Raw genomic sequence first — 22,393 nt, 5'->3', positions numbered from 1 at the left:
TAGTCATACTGCACATTTGTGCTTTTCTCTTTGTTTTGTCGAAATGCTTTGGTGTGTCTTTCAATTCTTATAAGCCTTCAATTGTTTAATTTTGAAGTAGTCAGAACATTTATTTGTTCGGATAATCAGAGCGAAGGAGAACATGATTTTGTTTTTACTTTTAGCTTATTATGTTAAATGTTAACCAATTTTGTCAAATCAATTTTACTAATTATATTGAAACAAATAAGTTAAATGTGTGCAAATTAGAAGTCATCAATATCGTAAGAAGTATATTTCAGATTTAAGTTATTAAGTGAAGTGGATATTAGCAAAATATATAAATAATGCTGTACAAATTCATAAATCGAAAATCGGTACTCACATATAATGTATTCTGCAAATAATTACGTAATGTTTCATTCTTTTGATGAAAAGGGGAGGAAATTAGAACCGATTATTGCATTCACTTAATACGTTTAAGATGTGTAAAGAAAGTGTAATGTGTGCCATGTGCTTTTAGCAAAATAATGATATGTTATATTTACAACGTTATTTTGAAATAATTTTTTTTGTCTCCATTTTAAAACCACACATGTCTATGAGTTCATTATAAATCAAAATTAATTGTTGCTATCAAATGCATATACCAACGAAACGGAAACTTTGGTGAAGATCCAAAGCTAGACCCTCGAAATCAAGGCCAGGCTCAAGCTAGCAGTCACTCGCTAGCAGTTACTTTGCAAGCAGCCATTTTTCGGATATTTCTTTTAACTTAACGTTATATTCAAACGTACCTAAAATGTTTATATTAATGCATAACCACTAAATTATCTGTTTTTAATAAATAGGTAAGTCAAAGACACTGTTCTTTGAGTTTTAACATTTTATTTCCTATTCAGTAATTTTAAGACAATAGTATTCGCTTTCAATATACCCAGCAACGTTCTGCACGCATTAAATTTCTAATAGTCAACAGTTTAGATTGTATATAAAATCGTAAATAATTATGAAATTTTTCAAATGCTTGCAAAAATACAATACTGTGTGAAATAGACTTACGTGTTCTCGCATCCTGTCAAAACATTCCTGAAAAATAACAGTTTTTATCCATTTCAAGGATAGAAAGTTGCGCTTGTGCTTTAATCTCATTTTTGCTAGACAATCTCTTCTGACGAATCATTAGTTTATCATAACAAGTGGATTTCGTGTACTTTTGATTGGACGAAAAGTTTGGGTTTTTTCTACTCAAAGTATGGTTGGCAAGGGAATCATTTATTATCATCTAAAAAAAAAAGAAGCGTGCTATACCCAAACTCGGAACTTTGATCAAACAAATCCTCGGTCCCTATCTTCCGTTCTCACCTTTTGCGGACAAAATTTTTGCCGTAGAAATTCTTTTAACTTTTCGGTAAGGGTAGGTTAGCGTGTCAGACCTACTTTAAAACAAAGCAAAGCCGAACAACACCCGCGATAATTCTCAAGTAGACTACTGCATATGAAGGTATAGGGGGGGGGGGGGGGTTGAGAACTCATAAACATTTTTAACCCCGCCGCATTTTTGCGCCTGTCCCAAGTCAGGAGCCTCTGGCCTTTGTTAGTCTTGTATTATTTTAATTTTAGTTTCTTGTGTACAATTTGGAAATTAGTATGACGTTCATTATCACTGAACTAGTATATATTCGTTTAAGGGCAGTGAAGGACGCCTCCGGGTGCGGGAATTTCTCGCTACATTGAAGACCTGTTGGTGACCTTCTGCTGTTGTTTTTTCTATTGTCGGGTGGTTGTCTCTTTTACACATTCCCCATTTCCATTTTCAATTTTATATCACTTATTTCATACGATATACAATGGTTGCCGGCGATTCATTTCATAATTTACTTGATAATGAATTGTTGCTCGCCAGGAATCGAAGAAAGATACTATCCCAACCTACACACTCAATGCATTCGACTTTAATCCTATCACACCAGTAAAATTAGTTAAGCCAGACATAACTGTACAAAAAGTGTACTAATTGAAAAAGAGGGACGAAAGATACCAGAGGGAAAGTCAAACTCATCATTCGGAAATAAAATGACAACGCCATGGCTAAAAATGAAAAAGACAAACAGACAAACAATAGAGCACATGACACAACATAGAAAACTAAAGAAAAAGCAACACGAACCTCACCAAACATGGGATGATATAAGGTGCTCCGGCAGGGTAAGCAGATCTTGCTCCACATGTGGCACCCGTCGTGTTGCTTATGTTATAACAAATCCGGTAAATAATCTGGGACTCTTGTTTGATAGCTTTCTTGTGAGTAGCAATCCTCTATCAAGAAAAGCATGATAGGAAATGCAAGCACGGGAATATCGTATCAATTTGGAGATATGTACCCCGTATGCAGTTGCTGATGTAATGTTGCTACTTAGAAATGGAAAGTTCACAATTGGAAAGCTGAAAGCATCTCTTTTGTCGTAAAGTTTTGTTTTCAACCGACCCTCATTTTCAATTTCTAGATGTAAGTCAAGATATGAGGCCGACTTAACTGTATCTGTTGTATCCTTTATCTCTAGTTCGATGGGATAGATGCGTTCAACATAGTCACCAAATTTTGAATTATTTAGTGAAGGAACATCATCTATATAGCTGAAAGTAGAGTTAAAGGATATTGCTAACTTCTTATCTTTTTTCCTAAGAAGTTCCTGTATAAAGTCAGCCTCATGACAATAAAGAAATAAGTCGGCAAGAAGAGGAGCACAATTTGTTCCCATTAGAATGCCGACAGTCTCTTGAAAAACACGTCCTCCGAACGTAACAAGTACGTTGTCAATCAAGATATCAAGCATCTTGGTAATGTCAGTTTCAGAGAATTTTTTGTTTGAATCAGAATGAAACTGATTATGATCAGTTCATATTTGAAGTTACTACACTTGTGTATATTCAAGTTGTCACTATTTGTATTAAAGAAGAGTACGTAGGAATTCTTTTAACCTTAACTTCTCTGAGAAAATCTTAAACTTGTCGATGATAGCACGAATGGATATATGCCTTGTATGATTAACATTTTGCTGCAACAATATACTCTTCATCTTCCTTTCATTTTTGCTCAAGTAATGTAACACTAAAATATTTTCATTACTTTGGTGAAACAGTATTCCTTTGAATAAAATCTACTGTTTAGTTCATACAAATACTGATCTTTCATTGGCTGAAAGTTATATGCTTTAATTAGTGTCGAGCTTGCAACGGCGTTAGCTAACTTCTTAAAAGTTTTATATTTTAGAAGGTGGAAGACCTGGGTGCTCCATACTTTTTACATGGACGGCTTATGTTTCGAAGTTTCTGCCTGTCACATGTCCATTGTCCTTGACCTCATTCGCTTGGTTCAGTGACTATATAGATTGTTGGTAATGATAATTTATCACTGATTATGAGTTAAAGGATAACTATATTTGGCATGTGCGTACTTTGCAACGTCATCATACCCGTCAGACAGTTTTCACTTGACCTCGACCTTATTTCATGGATCAGTGAGCAAGGTTAAACTTTGGTGATCAAGTCCATATCTCAGATACTATAACTAATAGGCAAATCAAAATATTTCATTATTGCATGTCAGTCTCGAAGGTTTTATTTGACCTCATATTTACGGTTCATTGTTCAGTGATAGGTTTGTGTGTTATGTGCTGTTTTTCTTAAAATAAAATCAATAGGTCAACTATATTTGTTGCATAAAAGGATTGGATCATGTACTTGTCTGGCACGGTTCACATAAACCTAACCTCATTTTCATGGTTCATTGGTCCATGTTTAGATTTCATGGTTAAGTCTGTTACGTGGAAACCATAAGCAATAGGTCAACTATATTTAGTGTATTGAATAATTGTAAGGTGTACAAGTATTTCTTGTTTGGTTTATTTGACCGTGACCTCATTCTCTTGGATCATGTTAAATTCATGTGATAATTGTAGTAAAGCTTTATAATTAGGACCACCAACATAATATCAATGGTCAGTAATGAAGGCGAGACATTTCAGCATGTGCACTCTTTTTGATATAATATTCTATGCCGTATAACTAAAACAAAACATTATAAAATAGTAAGCTCCGCTTTCATATTGACCAACACTATTCTGATGCATTGATCGTGTACTTCGTGCATAAGATGCTTGAAAAATCGTAAATTTGTTTGAAAAAAAGAAGTTGAAAATGTTTTGTTTACGGATAATTGATTAGCGATAAGTGATTAAGGACATTTTCAGCACCATTGACCGCACAGTTTACTGATATAGATAAATAGCAACATATTCTAGTCCTATAAAAAGATTGATATTTACCTAACATTTTCCGAGCTAGTTACATCTTCATTTGCTAATTTCAGCTTTAAGACACATGATAGTGGATTACATAGAAACACTATTGCCTTTATCATACAAGTCTATTTTTGCCGAATTTATAAAATTAAAGGTTTCTTTTTACAGTAGATAGATATAAGAAGATGTGGTATGAGTGCCAATGTTACATATCTCCATCAAAGTCACAATTTATAAAAGTAATATAGGTCAAAGTACGGTCTTCAACACGAAGCATTTGCTCTTACAGTTAATGTGAAAATTAAAAAAATGTGATATGATTTGTAATGAAACAATTCTACAAAAAAGTGACAAAGAAATATAGCATTGTGACACCATACGGTCAGATATTCCTGAATGCAACCTATCAAATTATACTTATCACTTGGTTAATACTAAGAAAAGAAACACAATTGGTGCCATATCCTCAAATGTAATGTGCACCTCTTAAACTTTGAAGAATTTGAAAATAGTTTGAGTAATTCTTTCTCTCCAGTTTATTTTATTAGATGCGATGTTCAACGTGTGATTAATTACTGTATAAGATTATGTTCAACTTGTTATCATCTCATAGATAAAAAAAATATTAAACATAAAGTATCTGTGTCTTGTTTCATAAAAAAAAATCAACAATATGAGGTGGTGAATTGTTATCATAGAAACAATGGTATGTCAGATTCGAATAAACAACGTCCCGTAGAGGAGTATACCACGTTTTCAGATAATATCAAATAACAAAAATTGTAGATTTTTCTACAATAACTGTTTACAGATGCTTTATCATATCCCACAGACCTACGGAGGGACTGACGAACGATAGATAAATTACTCATATGGTAGAATATTTTTTATTAAACATTTTATATTGAATTTTCGACTGAAAATCTGTTTTTCTTTTTTTAATTTAGTCTTCTTATCATCATTGCTAAACGTTTTAATGAGTAATTATAACCTCTCCATGCGTGCCAGTTGATTCCATCAGCATTAGAAGAATGTTTACCGGAAAGGTAAAGTCCATTCAGATTAGCACCATGACAAGCGCCATACCACCACCCTCCTTTGTATTTTGTTGCGCAATTGTCAGAAGAAACATCATTATCCTGGTCTTTTGTAGAGAATTTTTTGTCATGATGATGAGGGGACAGGGAATTTCCTGTAAACCAAAAGACAAGAACTATTTGACGATATTGCAAAAAAAAGAATAAGTTAAACTATCGGTTTGTATTAGTGTTCGTGTAAACAACGCAAGACATGTATCATGTATATGTGCTTTTGGATTCAGTACAACCCTACGAGGTTTATTTAATTTATAAATCCAAGTTCAGTAAATACGTCTTGCAGATTTTTTTCACCCAAAGTTATCAAATTAAAACCACACTTTAATGATTTAGCATTACATATCATCTTATAAAAAGCACTTTAAAAAGTACGAAAAAAATCAGATGTACAATGTATATTTTACACATCAACAATTCTGATTTCGCCAAATGCATGTCGATAATATAAAAAAAAAAAAAAAAACCAAAAAAAACATTTGAATTCATACATGTAGAGACGAATATAAGTTTTCATTTTTTGAACTGTGATCTTCATAATCATTTGTATATATGTTATTATATCATTTGTATGGTATTATTGTTCATATAACTCCTTGTGTATTCAACACTAAAACATCCTTATTTTGTTTTGTGTTTAAAAGTTTCTGATTAACGGTACCTTTAAAAAAGCACTTCACAGGTAAAAAAAAACCTGTAATATTGTAACGTGTAAATTAGGTAACTTGTCTCTTTTTATCATAGGAAAGATTCGTTATCATTTTGATACTGATTCCTAAATGATATATTTACAATTTATAGAATTATTTAATATGTAAACTATATTTAGACGGAGATTATCGCTGCAAAAAAATTCGCAACCCGTAATGGTCGTGACTAATTTAAAGTTGAGAGAGTGCATAACAGTCAGTTAAATATCCTCTAGACTGAAAATGAATTTTACCATCGTCCTCGGATTGTCCTCCTTTCCAAATGAGCAGATACCATAGCACACAGTCTATTTAAAAACCTCATTATCGTTTTGATAATTTACGTGTAAAACTTTGACTAATTTTTTTTATCAAAATATTTAATAAGACCAATTTGTTGAACTTTCAATCATCAGCTAAATTATTAAAAAACAAAAATACCGAACTCAAAGGGAAAATTTCAAATGAAATCCTTTATCAATTGACAAAATCTAAAGCAAAAAGACACTAAACAATTTACTTTCACGATTGTCAAATCAGCTTGTCTGTGGATTAATTATGTTACATTAAGAAATGATGTAAATGGATATGTTACGAATACAAGCACTGAAAACAAAATAATTATAATGAAATGTGAAGAAAACATACAATGTTTTTTTCAGTTAGGTTAAAACACGCAATCATGATGAAAATATTCTCCTGTTTGTTAGAAAAGAGACATTTAAAAAAAGTTTTCTCATTTAGATTTAGAAGAAAAGTTTTTCTTTTTTTTGTAATTAGTTAAACATACCTGCATTCCCCCTATAAGTACCAAAAGTCAACAGGTATTTCGATTTCTCATTCCCTACTTTAACGTTATCATATTTAGCATAACGGTTCTGATTGGAGAAATCTTCCATGGTTATCATCAGTTCATATTTTCCTTGTGCCGTCAGCATATGGAGTCTATCGTTACCTGAAAAATAAAGTATTTAAGGATGTAAGCAGGTAAGGATTATGGTTTTTTTAATGATGGAACGATACAGGTTACTATTTTGCCCCATATTACCCACTGTTATTTTTTAGATATAGGAGGATGTGGTATGAGTGCAAATGAGACTTCATATATATATGTATATAACGTCTGAGTCAGTGACAACTCTACAACAGATTTATCCATCGGATCACCAGCAATGATGGTGATACATGACTGTGTACATTATGTATATACAACTTATCTAAACATCAACCAAACAATGTTAGATCTGTAAATCTGCTTTCGCAAATTTTTTAAAAAAATTGCGAAAGCAAATTTACAGATCTAACATTGTCGGGTTGATGTTTAGACGAGTTTAGACGAGTTGTATATATATAATTCGACATCATAATCGGATTTTAACCAATGAAATACTGAGATCAAACGAACAACACGTTGATTAAATTTTTGTTATACAATGGGTGCAGAAAGGGATAAATTGACGAAGAATTAAAGAAATATATATAATGTCGAGTTCGATGTTATACAACGCAATAATGACCAATTTAACATATTATTACCGATTGTCAATTGGAAATGTTTTTTTTTTTAGTTTTTCGACTCAATCAATCAAATTATTTGCTTTCAAAATTTAACACTATAAGGTATAGGGGAAATCTGCATTCAGAATATTTTTTATTGTCATCTGCTTCATCAGAATAATTTTTTTAAATTAAAAATGAACCTAGTTTAGATCGTTAAAAGTCTGTTCAATTAAAGGAGTTGACAAAATATGTTTTTGTCCTTACGCTCACGCTCGGGTTTAAATTATAATATATCTGTCCAGGACATGTGAAAATATGATACAATTGTAGGTTTTGCAGGAATATTTTTTTAAGTAGAGGTTGTTATACTCTGATTGACAATGAGGCATATCTATCCTCCACGACCATACAATAATTCATAGTTTTAAAAGATTAACATATACTTCATACCTAACCAAAATTCACTCCTCAGACTTCCAAATCCTTCTTTATATTCTTTCCAATCTCTGTAAAAATCTTTTTTACCATTCATTCTTCTTTGAAACACCTAATTAACATAGAAATAGATATCGAAATTCTTTATTGAAGCAACCATGGACCCTTGCTAGTTTTCAAATCTATACAATGACAACGATTTTTTTACGACTATAAAATGATAGAATACAACATTATTGAACAATAAAAAAAATAATACCCGAAAATATAAATAACGTTTTGAATATTGTATTAGATTAAAAGTAAAATTTCTTGAAATTTAATCCTATATCTTCATTCTGTACATGGTTCTTTTCTGTAATCAATATTTTATAACCTAGTTCTTTATTTTTACACGTTTTTTTTTTTCATTTGAAGTCTTTTGGGCTCTATGTTTTCTTTAAATTGCTTCTTTTGCTTTTCATTATTATCTTTTACCATTAATCTCTATTATGTAAAACCAATCCTCAAATATGACACGTCAAATATATTTTACCTCTATGTGAACAATGGTGTATAAATAGTTTTTTTTTAATAAATACATTAACTGCTAATAAAAAATAGTTATCAAAGGTACCAGGATTATAATTTAGTACGCCAGACGCACGTTTCGTCTACATAAGACTCATCAGTGACGCTTATATCAAAATATTTATAAAGCCAAACAAGTACAAAATTGATGAGCATTGAGGATACAAAATTCCAAAAAGTTGTGCCAAATACGGCTAAGGTAATCTATAATAAAATTGAGAATGGAAATGGGGAATGTGTCAAAGAGACAACAACCCGACCAAATAAAAAACAACAGCAGAGGGTCACCAACAGGTCTTCAATGTAGCGAGAAATTCCCGCACCCGGAGGCGTCCTTCAGCTGGCCCCTAAACAAATATATACTAGTCCAGTGACAATGAACGCCATACTAATTTCCAAATTGTACACAAGAAACTAAAATTAAAAAAATACAAGACTAACAAAGGCCGGAGGCTCCTGACTTGGGACAGGCGCAAAAATGCGGCGGGGTTAAACATGTTTGTGAGATCTCAACCCTCCCCCTATACCTCTAACCAATGTAGAAAAGTAAACGCATAACAATACTCACATTAAAATTCAGTTCAAGAGAAGTTCGAGTCTGATGTCAGAAGATGTAATCAAAGAAAATAAACAAAATGATACAATAAATAACAACAGACTACTAGCAGTTAACTGACATGCCAGCTCCAGACTTCAATTAAACTGACTGAAAGATTATGATTTCATCATATGAACATCAGGCACAATCCTTCCCGTTAGGGGTTTAGTATCATACCATCATAACATATATGAGAAGAACATAACCCGTGTCATGCCAACAACTGTTTTTAGAATAAATGTGTTTAGTTCCGATGCAAAGACCCAAAATATGCAATCTTTAATGACTTGACAACAGTATCGTAATTATATCCCTTCTTAATAAGTCTATTCAAAGGTTTTTTAAGTTTCTGAGGTGAATACTGACACCTTTGTGCTTTATAAAGAATATTTCCATAAAAAATTGGATGTGAAATACCTGAACGTATTAGAAGTCTGCATGTTGAGCTATATTTACGAATGATGTCTTTATACCGATGATAAAATTTAGTTAATGTTTTGACTAGTTTGTGATATCGAAAACCCTGGTGTAATAATTTTTCAGTAATACATAAATTTCTCTCGTTAAAATCTAAAACATTGTTACATACACGAGCGAATCGTACAAGTTGAGATATATAAACACCGTAAGATGGTGACAAGGGAACGTCACCATCTAAAAACGGATAATTAACGATAGGAAATGAAAAATCATCCCTTTTATCATAAATTTTAGTATTCAGCTTTCCATTAGTGATATAGATATCAAGATCGAGAAAAGGGCAGTGGTCATTGTTAGTATTAGCTTTATTTAAAGTAAGTTCAACAGGATAAATTTCATTAATATACATACTGCAGTCGTCATTATTGAGAGCCAAAATATCATCAAAATATCTGAAAGTATTATTAAATTTGTTTATCAGATGTTGTTTCGATGGGTCTTTGCTTATTTTTGTCATAAATTGTAACTCATAACAATACAAAAACAGGTCCGCAATAAGTGGTGCACAGTTAGTCCCCATTGGAATTCCGATAATCTCACGATATACGGAATCCCCAAAGCGAACAAAAATGTTATCTAGTAAAAATTCAAGGGCATATATAGTATCAAAGCATGTCCAATTAACATAGTTTTTTTTTTGTTTATTGCTACTAAAAAATGACCTCAACGAGTTTGAACATATATATTCACATTCTGATTTTTTGAATGCCCATTTAATTAGGTGTGTGAATTTTTTCTTAATGAGTATGTGAGGCAATGTGGTATACCGTGTAGAAAAATCAAAACTTTGAACAGATTCAAAATCACCAATATAAGCATGCAATTTATCAAGTACTTCCAACGAGTTCTTGACACTCCAGAAGTATTTTATTCCACTATTTTCGAAGGCCTTATTTAAACAATTTATAATCAGGTTTTTAATTGTACCAAGTGTGCTGGTAAGAAGAATAGACAATTTAGTAGTTGAACAATGGCTTGAAGACGAAATAAATCTATATTTGTAAGGGGTTTTGTGTAGCTTCGGAAGCCAATACATAGTTGGGACTTTCATTGTATTTGGCTCTGCTTGTAAAGCGGTGACTAAAAGTTTATGTTTGTTCCAGATTTCTTTTTCTGAAAATGGAGTCAGTTGGAATGTTGGTGAATTGGTGATTTCCTTTTTCAGAACCTCAATGTAAAATTTACGTCAAACAATAATAATATTATTAGCATACATGCCTGGGATAAGAAAATCCTTAGTTTTTCGAAAATTTCAAAGTTTTGTAAACAGGAAATTTATAAAAATGACCAAATTATTGATATTTATGTCAACACCGAAGTGTTAATCATGTCAACACCGAAGTGTTGACTACTGGGCTGGTGATACCCTCGGGGACGAAGCGTTCACCAGCAGTGGCATCGACCCAGTGGTGTAAATAGTTATCAAAGGTATCAGGATTATAATTTAGTACGCCAGACGCGCGTTTCGTCTAAATAAGACTCACCAGTGACGCTCATATCAAAATATATAATAAAGCCAAACAAGTACAAAGTTGAAGGGCATTGATGTTCCAAAATATAAAAATATGTCATCCGTTAAATTAACATAAACATTATTTCGACTACAACGTACTTTTTTCTTCCCTTTAAGAGTATACCATCATGCAGGATGATTGTTAACTACTTATTAGTGTATAATATATTCACAATCGAAAGTGTTAAAGACAAAACTGCATGAGAGCTAATTTTTTGCAGGAAAGGCAGAAAAATATTTGAAACAAGAATGTGTCCCAAGTACACGGATGCCCCATCCGCACTATAATTTTCTATGTTCAGTGGGCCGTGAAAATGGGATAAAATCTCTAATTTGGCATTTAAACTAGAAAGATCATATCATAAAGTTTCAAGTTGATTGGACTTCAACTTCATCAAAAACTACCTCGACCAAAAACTTTAACCTGAAGCGGGACAGACGAACGAACGAACGAACGAACGGTACGACCAACGGACGGACGGACGAACGAACGGACGCACAGAACAGAAACATAATGCCCCATAAATGGGGCATTAAAAAGTCTTACCGTCCAGCCGCCGTTCACACTTTCTGTCGTCATATCACAGTATACGTTAAATCCATCAGCGGAGCCTTCTGGGTAAATTTTATAGACACCACTCTTTTGTTTGATATCAATGTCTGTACAATCCCTCGGACGGTTTTTGAAATAGCCATCTACATATAAAATGATTGTATTAATTTGGAATACGGATTAATATTGGAATATTTTTTTTCATTTATTATCATTGGTGTTACTAAAAAAAGAATGATTACAATCGTTTTGGTACGATTTGAATTATTCTTGATATATAGATCAGAAAATCAAAGTTGCAAAATTGAAATAAGTAAACCTTATAAAGTTAAAACTCAAAAAAAAATTGAATTTTTGTCTTTTATTTTTGCTAGAGTGCTTTGTCTTTATGCCTTTTTGTGCTTCTTTGTTACATATTTGTTTGTTATCACAGTTATGAAGATAATTACACTCTGATGACTGCTGTACCCTAATTTTTGACATTTTTACCTATTATGTCTGTCTGTTTTGTTTACATATCGTTGTCAATATATTGGAATTTGATGCAAATGTCATACAACTGAGAGGTAAAGCTAGCTATAAAACCAGGTTTAATCCACTATTATCTACATAGGAAAATGAATGTACCAAGTCAGGAATCTGACAGTTGTTATCCATTCGTTAGAAGTGTTTGAGATATAATTTTGCCATTTGAGTTCAGTATTTTTGTGAGTTTACCTTTTTCTCTAAAGTGTTATATTGAACTCTATTTAACACTTACATGCTTACATATAACATTGGGGGTTTTTTTCTTCAAATATCTCAGTTTAATTTCACATGTGTCCTGTTTTTAACACGATTTCATTAAAAGAAAAATAAACTTGTCTTTTCAAAGTATTTTAAAATGAAATTTCTTTCAAGCGTTACTATGCATTGCATTTGAATATCATAATCGTGTATGTTTTAAATTCAATAATATTCATGTATATGCAATCTGCAATGTGTAAATGTATATTAAAATCCTTTTTGTATTTTCGTAATTATGTTTCGAAACAGATGAATAATTCTGTAATACAACTACAGACATTTAATAATTCAAGAGTTGTATTGATGCAAATTATGAAGAAGGGATTTTACTAAAAGTTGATGAAAACGACACAATCCTGACATACAAATGTACAATATGAGTTTTATGGTTTGCAATTGACCTATACGGACATACAGAGGGCTAATAAAATCAATTTGCATACTAAAGAAGTGGTACGAAGGTTTTGTGAATAAACCTTTTATATACAAAAATAACCCAGTTTGGTTACTTCAAAAAAAATGATAGACAAGACGTCCTTTTAGGACAAATGTAAGACTAACACTGAAAAATTCTTTACAGTTTTAGGTCAATCATGAAAATCAAATGATCAGATATTTAAGCTGGATTTGTTTAGCAAAATTAATTTACGAAAGCATAGAAAAAAATTCACGAACACGAATACAGCAATTTACTCCAACCAATTTGCGTTGTCTTACACTAATTATACGATTACATCAATGATTGAAAAAAACAAAAAAACGACAAGTTCTATATACGAATGAACCGAGGTGGATGAAGCCTGAATTCACGGATTGGACCACCGGAAACTTCGGTATTTGTAAAAAAAAGATTAGTCGAAAAGACCTCCCCTGTGAGAGATTCAAACTCCTAACCTCATGGTAATGGTACAGTAAATAACCTACTTAGACCACTTGGCGCCCTAGGAAAATCTTAATCAACAAACTTAAGAAAATAAGGAATCTCTATTCAAAAGAGATATAACATGTAAAAGGAATATTTAAAACTCACAACGTCATGGCAATACACGAAAGATATCAAGACAAACAAGCTCGTTTCGTCGTATTGTATGGTCATATATTTATTGGATGATCTCGATCTTATATCTGCCGAAATATACTGCTTTTAAAATCAATGCTAGGTCAGCATCCCTTATGCTATCTGTAAGTGATGTGCAATAATTGTCTCAAACATTTACTGTTTAGTTCTTATTCTATTATACTTACTATTGTCTTTAAGATGTGCGTTAATGCTGGTAACAAATATTCCACATATCACAAGGAAAGAAATCTCAACTGATTTCATTGGAGCTGTTCAGTGGTGGTAAATCTTGAACATTGGATAGAGATGTTTTAAGAATGAAATCAAGAATATATTTAAATCACAACATCGCGTGATAATTTTTTTTCAACATATACATGTATATTGATTTTTGTAAAAATATGATATTGTCTGCCGATTTTGCTACTCAAATAACATTGCCATGTGTTAAAACTATACCGTATGGGATAGGTAAAGTATGTTTCCACAATACTGCAATATGAGACACGGCTTTATGATCTCCTATAGCTATAGATATTGAAATGTGAAGAAAAAAAGTCCGCGCCAATGAAAGTATAACAATTCATTGTTTGGCTCTTTTACATTAAATACGCGTTTGATAAGTACATGTATAACAAGAAACACTCTGGTGAATATTTATTATGAATATTAAGTTATCCGATCCCTGATCCGTTTTTTTCTATAGCATTAACAGCAAGGTAACAATCTTCTCTAAAATAACATACGAAGAGACCACCAAATTACACGAGTACTACTTAAGTGGTTTATAATGTTGCCATGCAAACGATTACCAAACCTATGATTTATGAATTTAGCTTTAGATCGATTAAAAAGACAATTCCTTCTTCTGTCTTTTACAGGCTGAGGCTGCATCCAGTTTTTTTTTAGAATAGAAAAAGTGCGTACTGTTGAGGTAGTGTTGAGCATTTGAGACATTCAGTAAATACTGAACTAACATATATATTTAACAATTTAAAGCTAATTTAAAAAAAATATAGCTATATTACGCTACTTCATGGACAGGGAAAACGTAGATGTTTCAAATACCAGATGCATGTTTGACTGTGGTTGTATCTGCATATCTAAAATACTGAACTTTCGGAATTGAATTCGACCTCATCATAACAAAGTGGCATATTACTTTTCTCTATCACTCATTGTAAAGAACGTATCTTCTCCCCTTCCCCGAGTTGTTACCAAATATGATCATTTTGTTGTTAAAGGCAAACTATTTCTTTGGTTACCAATATGCACTTCTTGCTAACAATGTAACGGTCACTTTTTTCATTTCGTATAAAATAGAGGCGAAAAAGGTTTCAAACTCATGAGCTGAAATCCAACTGATAATACCTAGGCAAAAATAAAAAAAGATCGAAACACATACAACAGTATACAAAAAAAAACGTAGAAAACTAAACACGGAGCAAAATGAAACCAACCAAAAACCGGGTATGCACTATTGGTAAGGTTTCTGTAAGTCAATCTTTAGTTTTCTCTGAAGTGCTATGAAAACTGTTGTTTGTGTATTTGGCCTTTTTTCTTTGATTATGTTGTTATATTTGACTAGTGACTGATAGTGTCTCTTTTGTTTCCAATCAGGGAGGACATTACCAGTTTGTTCAAAGTTTAATGTTTTGATATATCAAATTTTTTTAACCATTTATTCTAAAAATGGTAAAGTGGCATACCAAATTCCTCCTGATGAATTTCTTTATGACTTCTATATAGAAAAAAAATTGGTAAAGAATACCGACGTGTTTAGGATCGGAGCTAGGATTTAATATAACCTTGTTAATCAAACTGCGTACTCCTTCCAAAATAAAATGATTTAATCGCTTCAGCAAAGCAATGTCTCAAATAAAGGCAATAGTAGTATCAATTGTTCAAAATTCATAAATCGATTAGGAGAAAACAAATCAGGGTCACAAACTAAAACCGAGGGAAACACAATATCTTTAAGAGGAAAACAACGAAATTACAGAAACATTTAAGTGTAAAATATGATGTAAACGACAATGTAACCAACACAGAAACGAACCTTAAGTTAACACCTGCAATTTTCCTGACTTGGAACAGGACATTTTAAGACAAAATAGTGGGTTGAACCTGGTTTTGTGGCTAGCCGAGCCTCGTGTTTTATGACAATGTTAAATATAACACTAAAAAGGACAACATTACATGATAGGACTACAGTACAAATAAATACAAGAACATTAAGTACAGAGAAATACACAAAAACACAACCCAATTCTACATTTCGACATGCTAATAGTTACATGTACTAGTATCAAAGGTACCAGGTTGATAATTTAATACGCCAGACGCATGTTACATCTACATAAGACTCAAACGTTATTACTTGGACCCATTCATTATTAGCAGCAATTCTATAAATCGTGATGGGAAACGCAAGCCGTGGAATATTAAATCTACTTGAATAATTTTATGTATACTCATGATGCAGGCGCTGCTGTTAAGGGGGCTCGCGGGTACAAAAATTTCAGCGAAATATTAAACATTTATTTTTTCATTACAAATTTTATTTATAACACTTTTAGTTATAACTTTATGATATGGTACAAATCATTATATCATTGAAAAAGCTCCAAATTATCTCCCTTTGATGCAAAAATGCCTTTTTTTTTGGCGTTTAAATTAAATTATTTTTTAAACTCATCGATGACCTATATTTTTTATTATTGTTTTCAAATAAGCTTTACATAAACTAAATAATTGTAAAATTTAAGCGATTTCTGTAATTTATTTCTTTTTTTATTTCGATATTACCTCTACAATGCTTTATTGTTCCTATTAGTTCAACAGAAAAAAAGGATATTAAAAAAAATGAATGCTTCTTTCGGAGGCAGATTGTGAGCTTAAATTAACGGTGATCCCATTTTTTTTATTTCATCTTTCTATTAAGTATATGCTAAAGTTCATTTATGAAAAAATATAGCGAAATCCTATAATAGAAAAAAAATTGATTAATACTCGCGAGCTCCCCTCAAGATATAACAAATGACAAATGTATGTATATTAAAATTTTGAAATGAATTAGATTTCAAATTAGGATTCTCACACTAATGTTATGTTCCGATACAATTCGCTTAAACACTTATGTTTAAGTACGAACACCATAATAAGATATCCTCAGCAAAAGAACTTTACAACTTATTCACCAGGAAGTTTTTTCATTTTCCTGTAACTACGTCTATGAATAGTGCAAGTGATATTGTGAGACGAAGTAACGAATTAATATCAAGCTATATCAAAAGAAAGGTAAGGTCTAAACCTTTTCAGTAAAATTCTTATCGTACAAGAAATACATTCGTTCGTGGTATCATCGAATAATATTAGATCATTTCCGAGACGTTGAAGTTACAAAGACTTCCTACGTGCTTTTCTTTAAAAATAACAATAATGACTACTTCAATATACACAAACGTAGTAATTTCAAATATGATCTGATCATAAAAAGCTTTTATTAGTAAAATTGAGAATGGAAATGGGGAAAGTGTCAAAGAGACAACAACCCGACCATATAACAGACAACAGCAGAAGGTCACTAATAGGTCTCCAATGCAGCGAGAAATTCCCGCACCCGGAGGCGTCCTTCAGCTGGCCCCTAAATAAATATATATACTAGTTCAGTGATAATGAACGCCGTACTAAAGCCAAATTTTACACAAGAAACTTAAGTTAAAACTAATACAAGACTGACAAAGGCGAGAGGCTCCTGTCTTGGGACACATTTTGTACAGTTATGTCTACCTCTTCAAGTTACACTGGTGTGCTAGTAACTAAAAACTGCTCACACAGAGTTATTAGGCAGTACGTCTGAAATCGACACAACCAAAATTTTAACAACAAGTGCATTGAAAGAAACCACTGAATCCGTTAAAAGATTAAATGTTTATTTACCAGATCAAATCAGCTGAAAACGTAAAATTTTGTCAAATCAGCAGTTATTCTTATTTTCAAAACACATGTTAACAGCATCGCAAATAAAATCACTTTATTCATTATATTGTGTTCTTTGAATTTCTAACGTAGTAGTCTGTTTGTTCCAACGAAACAGGTTAACATTATTAAGGGTCAAATAGTTTGTCGTTAAAAATCTGTTTTCATAAAAGTTGTTTTCATCGTGTCAAAATCCTAAAAAAAAAAAAGCATATATTTATCTAGCCGACATATTCTTTAATATGATATCATTTATTTTCTTTGACATACGTCATCATTTTGTATAATAAATACGAGCGATAAGAGGAATAAAAATAAATACACAACAGATCACATTAGCACTAAAAAACTGACTCTCAATAAACATAGAATGACATAGAAAAATACCTTGTCAAAATGAAAATCTTACTAATACAACGACATCATGACCATTGAGAAATCAAATTCTGGCAGTATCAAACTTTAATTCAAGTAATGATATAAGCTAATGAAAGATAAACAGTTTACATTCTCCTGGCGAAAGTGTGACTATGTCAATTGGAAAATATACATAAAGGTCAACCTACTCATGATAGCCTTCGTAAAACTGTTGAATAGATGACTTCAACTTTACCACTTCGAATCGTTGGTTTTGTAGCTGTCTGGTAAGCAACAACCCACTATCAAGAAAATTATAATGGGAAACACAAGTAGCTTTTGTTTATTGTATAATACAAAAGATTATGTACTTTATATGCAGGTGCGGCTTGAATGTTACTACATAACTGTTGAACAGGGGCGAAAGGTGCCAAATGTATAATAAAACTCATAGGTCAAAAACAGACTGTCAAATTCTTTATGTGCCTGTCTCAAGTCAGGTGCCTATAGTTCAGTGATTGTCGTGGATTCATGTCTGCGATATTTAGTTTTCGTAAATTGTTTTGTTTTGTTTTATGCCGTTAGTTTTCTCGGTAGAATTGTATCATATTTTCATGTAGGGGCTTTATATAGCCGTCTTTATGGTATGGGTATTTCTCATTGTTGAAGGCCGTAAGGTTGCGTATAACTGCTGATATCCAATTCATTTCAACTTTGTTGGATAGTTGTCTGGTTGGCAATTATAGCACATCTCCTTATTTTTATATTGACTATGCCATGGCAAAAAATTAAAACGACCTAAAGACAAACAACACTATACATAAGTTTTGTCGTACAGAATGGGTGTAAACCAACCCATAATGTTAATTGCTTAATGAAAGTCAAGATATAAACCGACTTATTGAAAATATGTGGTATTCTTTATTACAAGTTGGTTGGGATAGATTTTTTTATAACGGAATACATCTGGGTTTTTTTCTTTACAGTCGCCATGTATAGAAAGGCAAGAAAAAAAGAAAACCATGACGACGAATGTTTGTATGGAATGAAGAAAACTACGTATTTGGAAAAATATGGTTTAAAACGTTTTCCATATCCTGGAACACGCAGATACACGCCGTTGATTTATATATCTTTAGACGAAGGGGTGGTTATCTCAAATGGTGTTTTTGGATTGACAATCAGTCAGTTTGAACGTGAGTTTAAAGCTTGCTTAGAAAGAAGAACTAAACAAGAACAATGGATACTCAATCTCAGATGTCCAGACAAATCTTCAAACGAATACATTGAATACTTACAGGACTGTACAGACCAAGAGAAATGTATGTATATATTTATTTATATCTATTATATTACCGACAATGGTGAATATACAGTTGATAGATACATAATTTTAATAAAAAAAACTATAGATCTACAAGGCTTGTAATTTAGTGGGCCAGACGTGGTCTACATAAGACTTATAAGTGGCGTTCGAAACAAAACAATTGGAAAGCCAAATCAAACACGAAGTTAAAAACATATTTACAAAATACCGAACTCAAAGGTATATAAAATATAAAATTTCAATCCTGGTATCTATAATGAGTTTATATTCAATAAGGATGATGTCCATAAAATCTGACAAAACCAAACGCTTGACAATATCATCCAACAGAACGTATGGAAAACAACTGTCTCATTCCTGACTTGGTACAAGCAATTGCCAAAACAAAAGGTAGATTGAAAAGATTGATGACTGTTTATCTTTATGATATTTATTATGCATTTAATTTGTGAAGATAAATGCTTATAATTATGACGTCAAATTGAAATAAGAACAATAACTTTGGAATTGAAAGTAAGGAATTTTGGTATGATTTCAGAGTAAAAATTAAAAGCCATGAAACTACAGCAACACATAAAAAGAAGCATGAATGTAAATAATTACTTTTTACAACCGTTATTGCAGTTTAACTAAATACATCCAAATTTTATAGATTACTTGCAAGGGCCAGGAAATGATTGTGAAGAAACAAATTTATTTAAACACCTCATAAATACTGTTGGTACTGAAATAGATATACGTAATAGACAACGACTCTGCATAACTAATGATAAAATATACAATGCAACGTCGGATACGCTTACCAGAATATCAAGTGGAAGTTTAGCAGAGGGATTGGATTTACTAGGCAGTGACCGAGATGTAATGTACGTTATCAATAGTGTAGACGTAATACAAAATACACGAAATATCAAACAGTCATCAGAACGGCCTACACTGGTTATGGAGACCGATTCTGATCATCCTGGATTTACTAAACTCAAATTAGTAACAGGAGAGTTTGATGAATCCCTCTTGATACCATCTATTTCTTTTGGAGATACTTGTAAATGTTTTTATCTATCATCAGACAGCTTTGTTAACAGTATTCGTCAGCTCTATTTGAATATGCCGCTATCTTTACATGGTCCATGTATATCAGACCAAGACGAAACTTTTGATATTGCATTCTGCCTACGCAGTACAGTTTTACCTTGTAGCGCAGAACCATGGGCTTGGCGTTATCGAAAACAGTGGCCACCTAATTTTGTAATTGACAGGATCACTAATTACGGGTGTTTGTTAGTACCTATAGGACCTAAAACAATATCAGATAGTTTCGTATTATGGAGATTGTCTTTCTCTGTTGCAGAAAAACTACTTGTTCATTCGTTTAATTTCACACAACTCTTATGTTACAGTCTTCTGAAAATAACCTTAAAGTATATCATTAACAAAAATAAGGACGTCAAAGATTTGTTGTGTTCCTATTTTTTGAAGACGGCTTTATTCTGGGTTTCGGAAGAGGAAGATATTGAAATATTTCGATTGTCTAAATTGTTTAATTGTTTTTCTCTCTGTCTTGATAAATTAATATCATGGATAGACAAATGTTACTGTCCAAACTATTTCATACCTGAACACAACATGTTCTTAGGAAAGATCGATCGGAGAAACAATAAAATACTCCTTTGCATACTTGATAGCATAAAGTGTAGTAAGACTAGCGGATTATTAACGAATTTATTTCTCCAGAACAACAGCTTTAATCTTTCATTAGATGAACCGAGGGAACAGTCGTCTGGAAAGTTAGACACACTATTTTATAAAGTTTTTTACCTGCCATATTCGCATGATAGAGATATGTCAGACTATTATAAAGAATTTGAATTGGTTGAATATCTATTGAAGTCTGAATCTTCTAAATTTATTACTGGTGTGTGTAAATATCACTTTGCCAAAATCAATCAACATGTAGCACAAGTACTACCGTCACCATTCGCAATTAATAAAACGTACAAAATACACAATTGTTATCATAGACATTTAAAAGACGGCTTAAATACAGATGCTGTGTCAGGTTGGTTGTTATACGCGTCGTTTTATTACGTGACAGGACAGTACAATGTAACTCTAAGACTTATACATTATATTTTATCAAGATGTACACCTAATATGTTGTTTGTAGGCAGTAATATCTACACGGATGATTGTCTAAAAATTTACAGACAAAATGTGCATTCCACAATGACATTGAACAACAGGATGAAAATAGCTACTGTAGACTGTGTTATGTACTTGAAAGACTCTTCTTTAATACCAGAAGAATTAAAGCTTACACAGGGAGACGTGACCATTTTTATACCGCCTATTACCATGTCACACTTTCTTAGATTTCTATGTTATCATCATCTTGGTGATATTCCTAACAGGCAACAGGCAATACGTGATTTAAAGTGCACAGTGAAAGAAACAGAATTTATCACATTTTCTCCTAATTTGAATTTAGGAATACTTAAAATATGCTATGAACTCTCCGGCGATAAGAGTAAGACATCTTAGTGTTATGATGAAGCTTGCGGCTTTCAGCATTCCTGATGACGGGAAATCAGGAAAATCACTTGGGACGCATAAAATTATTTCACGTGTTCTTTTCATTTTTATTTCATTATTTTGGAACATGGTGAATCTGTTTGTCGTACATCTGAAAAAGAAAAAAATCAAAATTTAAATGCAGCATATATTATTCATCTTAGTTTTGAATCATCAAGCATTGTACTTTGTAATTTAATAACGCTTATTCTCAAAGAAATTATGATACAATCTTATGCATTGTCCATATATTCAAAATATGAATATGCGTTTCACTTATTAATATCTGGTCGCTGATAAAAGAAAATATCAAGGGATGGTGTTACGATCAAGGCAAAATATTACTGTTTATGGCCAAATACACGAAAGCTTATTTTTCTGTTACAAGCTGGGTCAAAATGCTTAACTAAGAGACTAGTTGTCTTATAGCTGCATGGAAAGTAAGATTGCAAATTATCATTTAATTTGTTGTACACATGTATGAGTTATTATAAGTTATCTTTGCATTATTTTAATTTATTTAATAGTTCTCTGTATTCTGTTGTATTTGTCATATATGTATATGCCTTGTATTTTGATAAAAGCAATAATCGTGA

The 22,393-nt window shown here is 32.1% G+C and overlaps 2 protein-coding genes across 2 annotated transcripts; one reads left to right on the top strand and one right to left on the bottom strand.

Moving 5' to 3' along the window:
* Positions 1-5,156: 5,156 nt before the first annotated feature.
* On the bottom strand, positions 5,157-13,877 carry LOC139523658 (ficolin-1-like). Its single transcript, XM_071317841.1, has 5 exons — positions 13,747-13,877; positions 11,710-11,858; positions 8,017-8,113; positions 6,857-7,021; positions 5,157-5,475 (listed from the first exon to the last, which is right to left on the bottom strand). Exons 1-5 carry the CDS (start codon positions 13,823-13,825, stop codon positions 5,222-5,224), a joined length of 744 nt encoding a protein of 247 aa, XP_071173942.1. The 5' UTR covers positions 13,826-13,877; the 3' UTR covers positions 5,157-5,221.
* A 2,886-nt stretch (positions 13,878-16,763) lies between these two features.
* Positions 16,764-22,393, top strand: LOC139523657 (uncharacterized). The gene is made up of 3 exons (XM_071317839.1): positions 16,764-16,861; positions 18,886-19,221; positions 19,879-22,393. Exons 2-3 carry the CDS (start codon positions 18,891-18,893, stop codon positions 21,765-21,767), a joined length of 2,220 nt encoding a protein of 739 aa, XP_071173940.1. The 5' UTR covers positions 16,764-16,861; positions 18,886-18,890; the 3' UTR covers positions 21,768-22,393.

This window comes from Mytilus edulis, chromosome 5, assembly GCF_963676685.1.
Source record: "Mytilus edulis chromosome 5, xbMytEdul2.2, whole genome shotgun sequence".
Taxonomy (NCBI): Eukaryota; Metazoa; Mollusca; class Bivalvia; order Mytilida; family Mytilidae; genus Mytilus; species Mytilus edulis.
The sequence above is the reverse complement of the archived record's forward strand: the minus strand, read 5'-3'. Positions and strand labels throughout refer to the sequence as shown.

Excerpts from the sequence above, each read along its gene's own strand:
- LOC139523658 (XM_071317841.1), bottom strand. The coding sequence starts at position 13,825 with ATGAAATCAGTTGAGATTTCTTTCCTTGTGATATGTGGAATATTTGTT. Across the intron at positions 11,859-13,746 it reads CGCACATCTTAAAGACAATA|ATGGCTATTTCAAAAACCGT; the intron begins GTAAGTATAATA and ends TTTTATATGTAG. Across the intron at positions 7,022-8,016 it reads GAGGAGTGAATTTTGGTTAG|GTAACGATAGACTCCATATG; the intron begins GTATGAAGTATA and ends TTTATTTTTCAG.
- LOC139523657 (XM_071317839.1), top strand. The coding sequence starts at position 18,891 with ATGTATAGAAAGGCAAGAAAAAAAGAAAACCATGACGACGAATGTTTG. Across the intron at positions 19,222-19,878 it reads CTGTACAGACCAAGAGAAAT|ATTACTTGCAAGGGCCAGGA; the intron begins GTATGTATATAT and ends CAAATTTTATAG.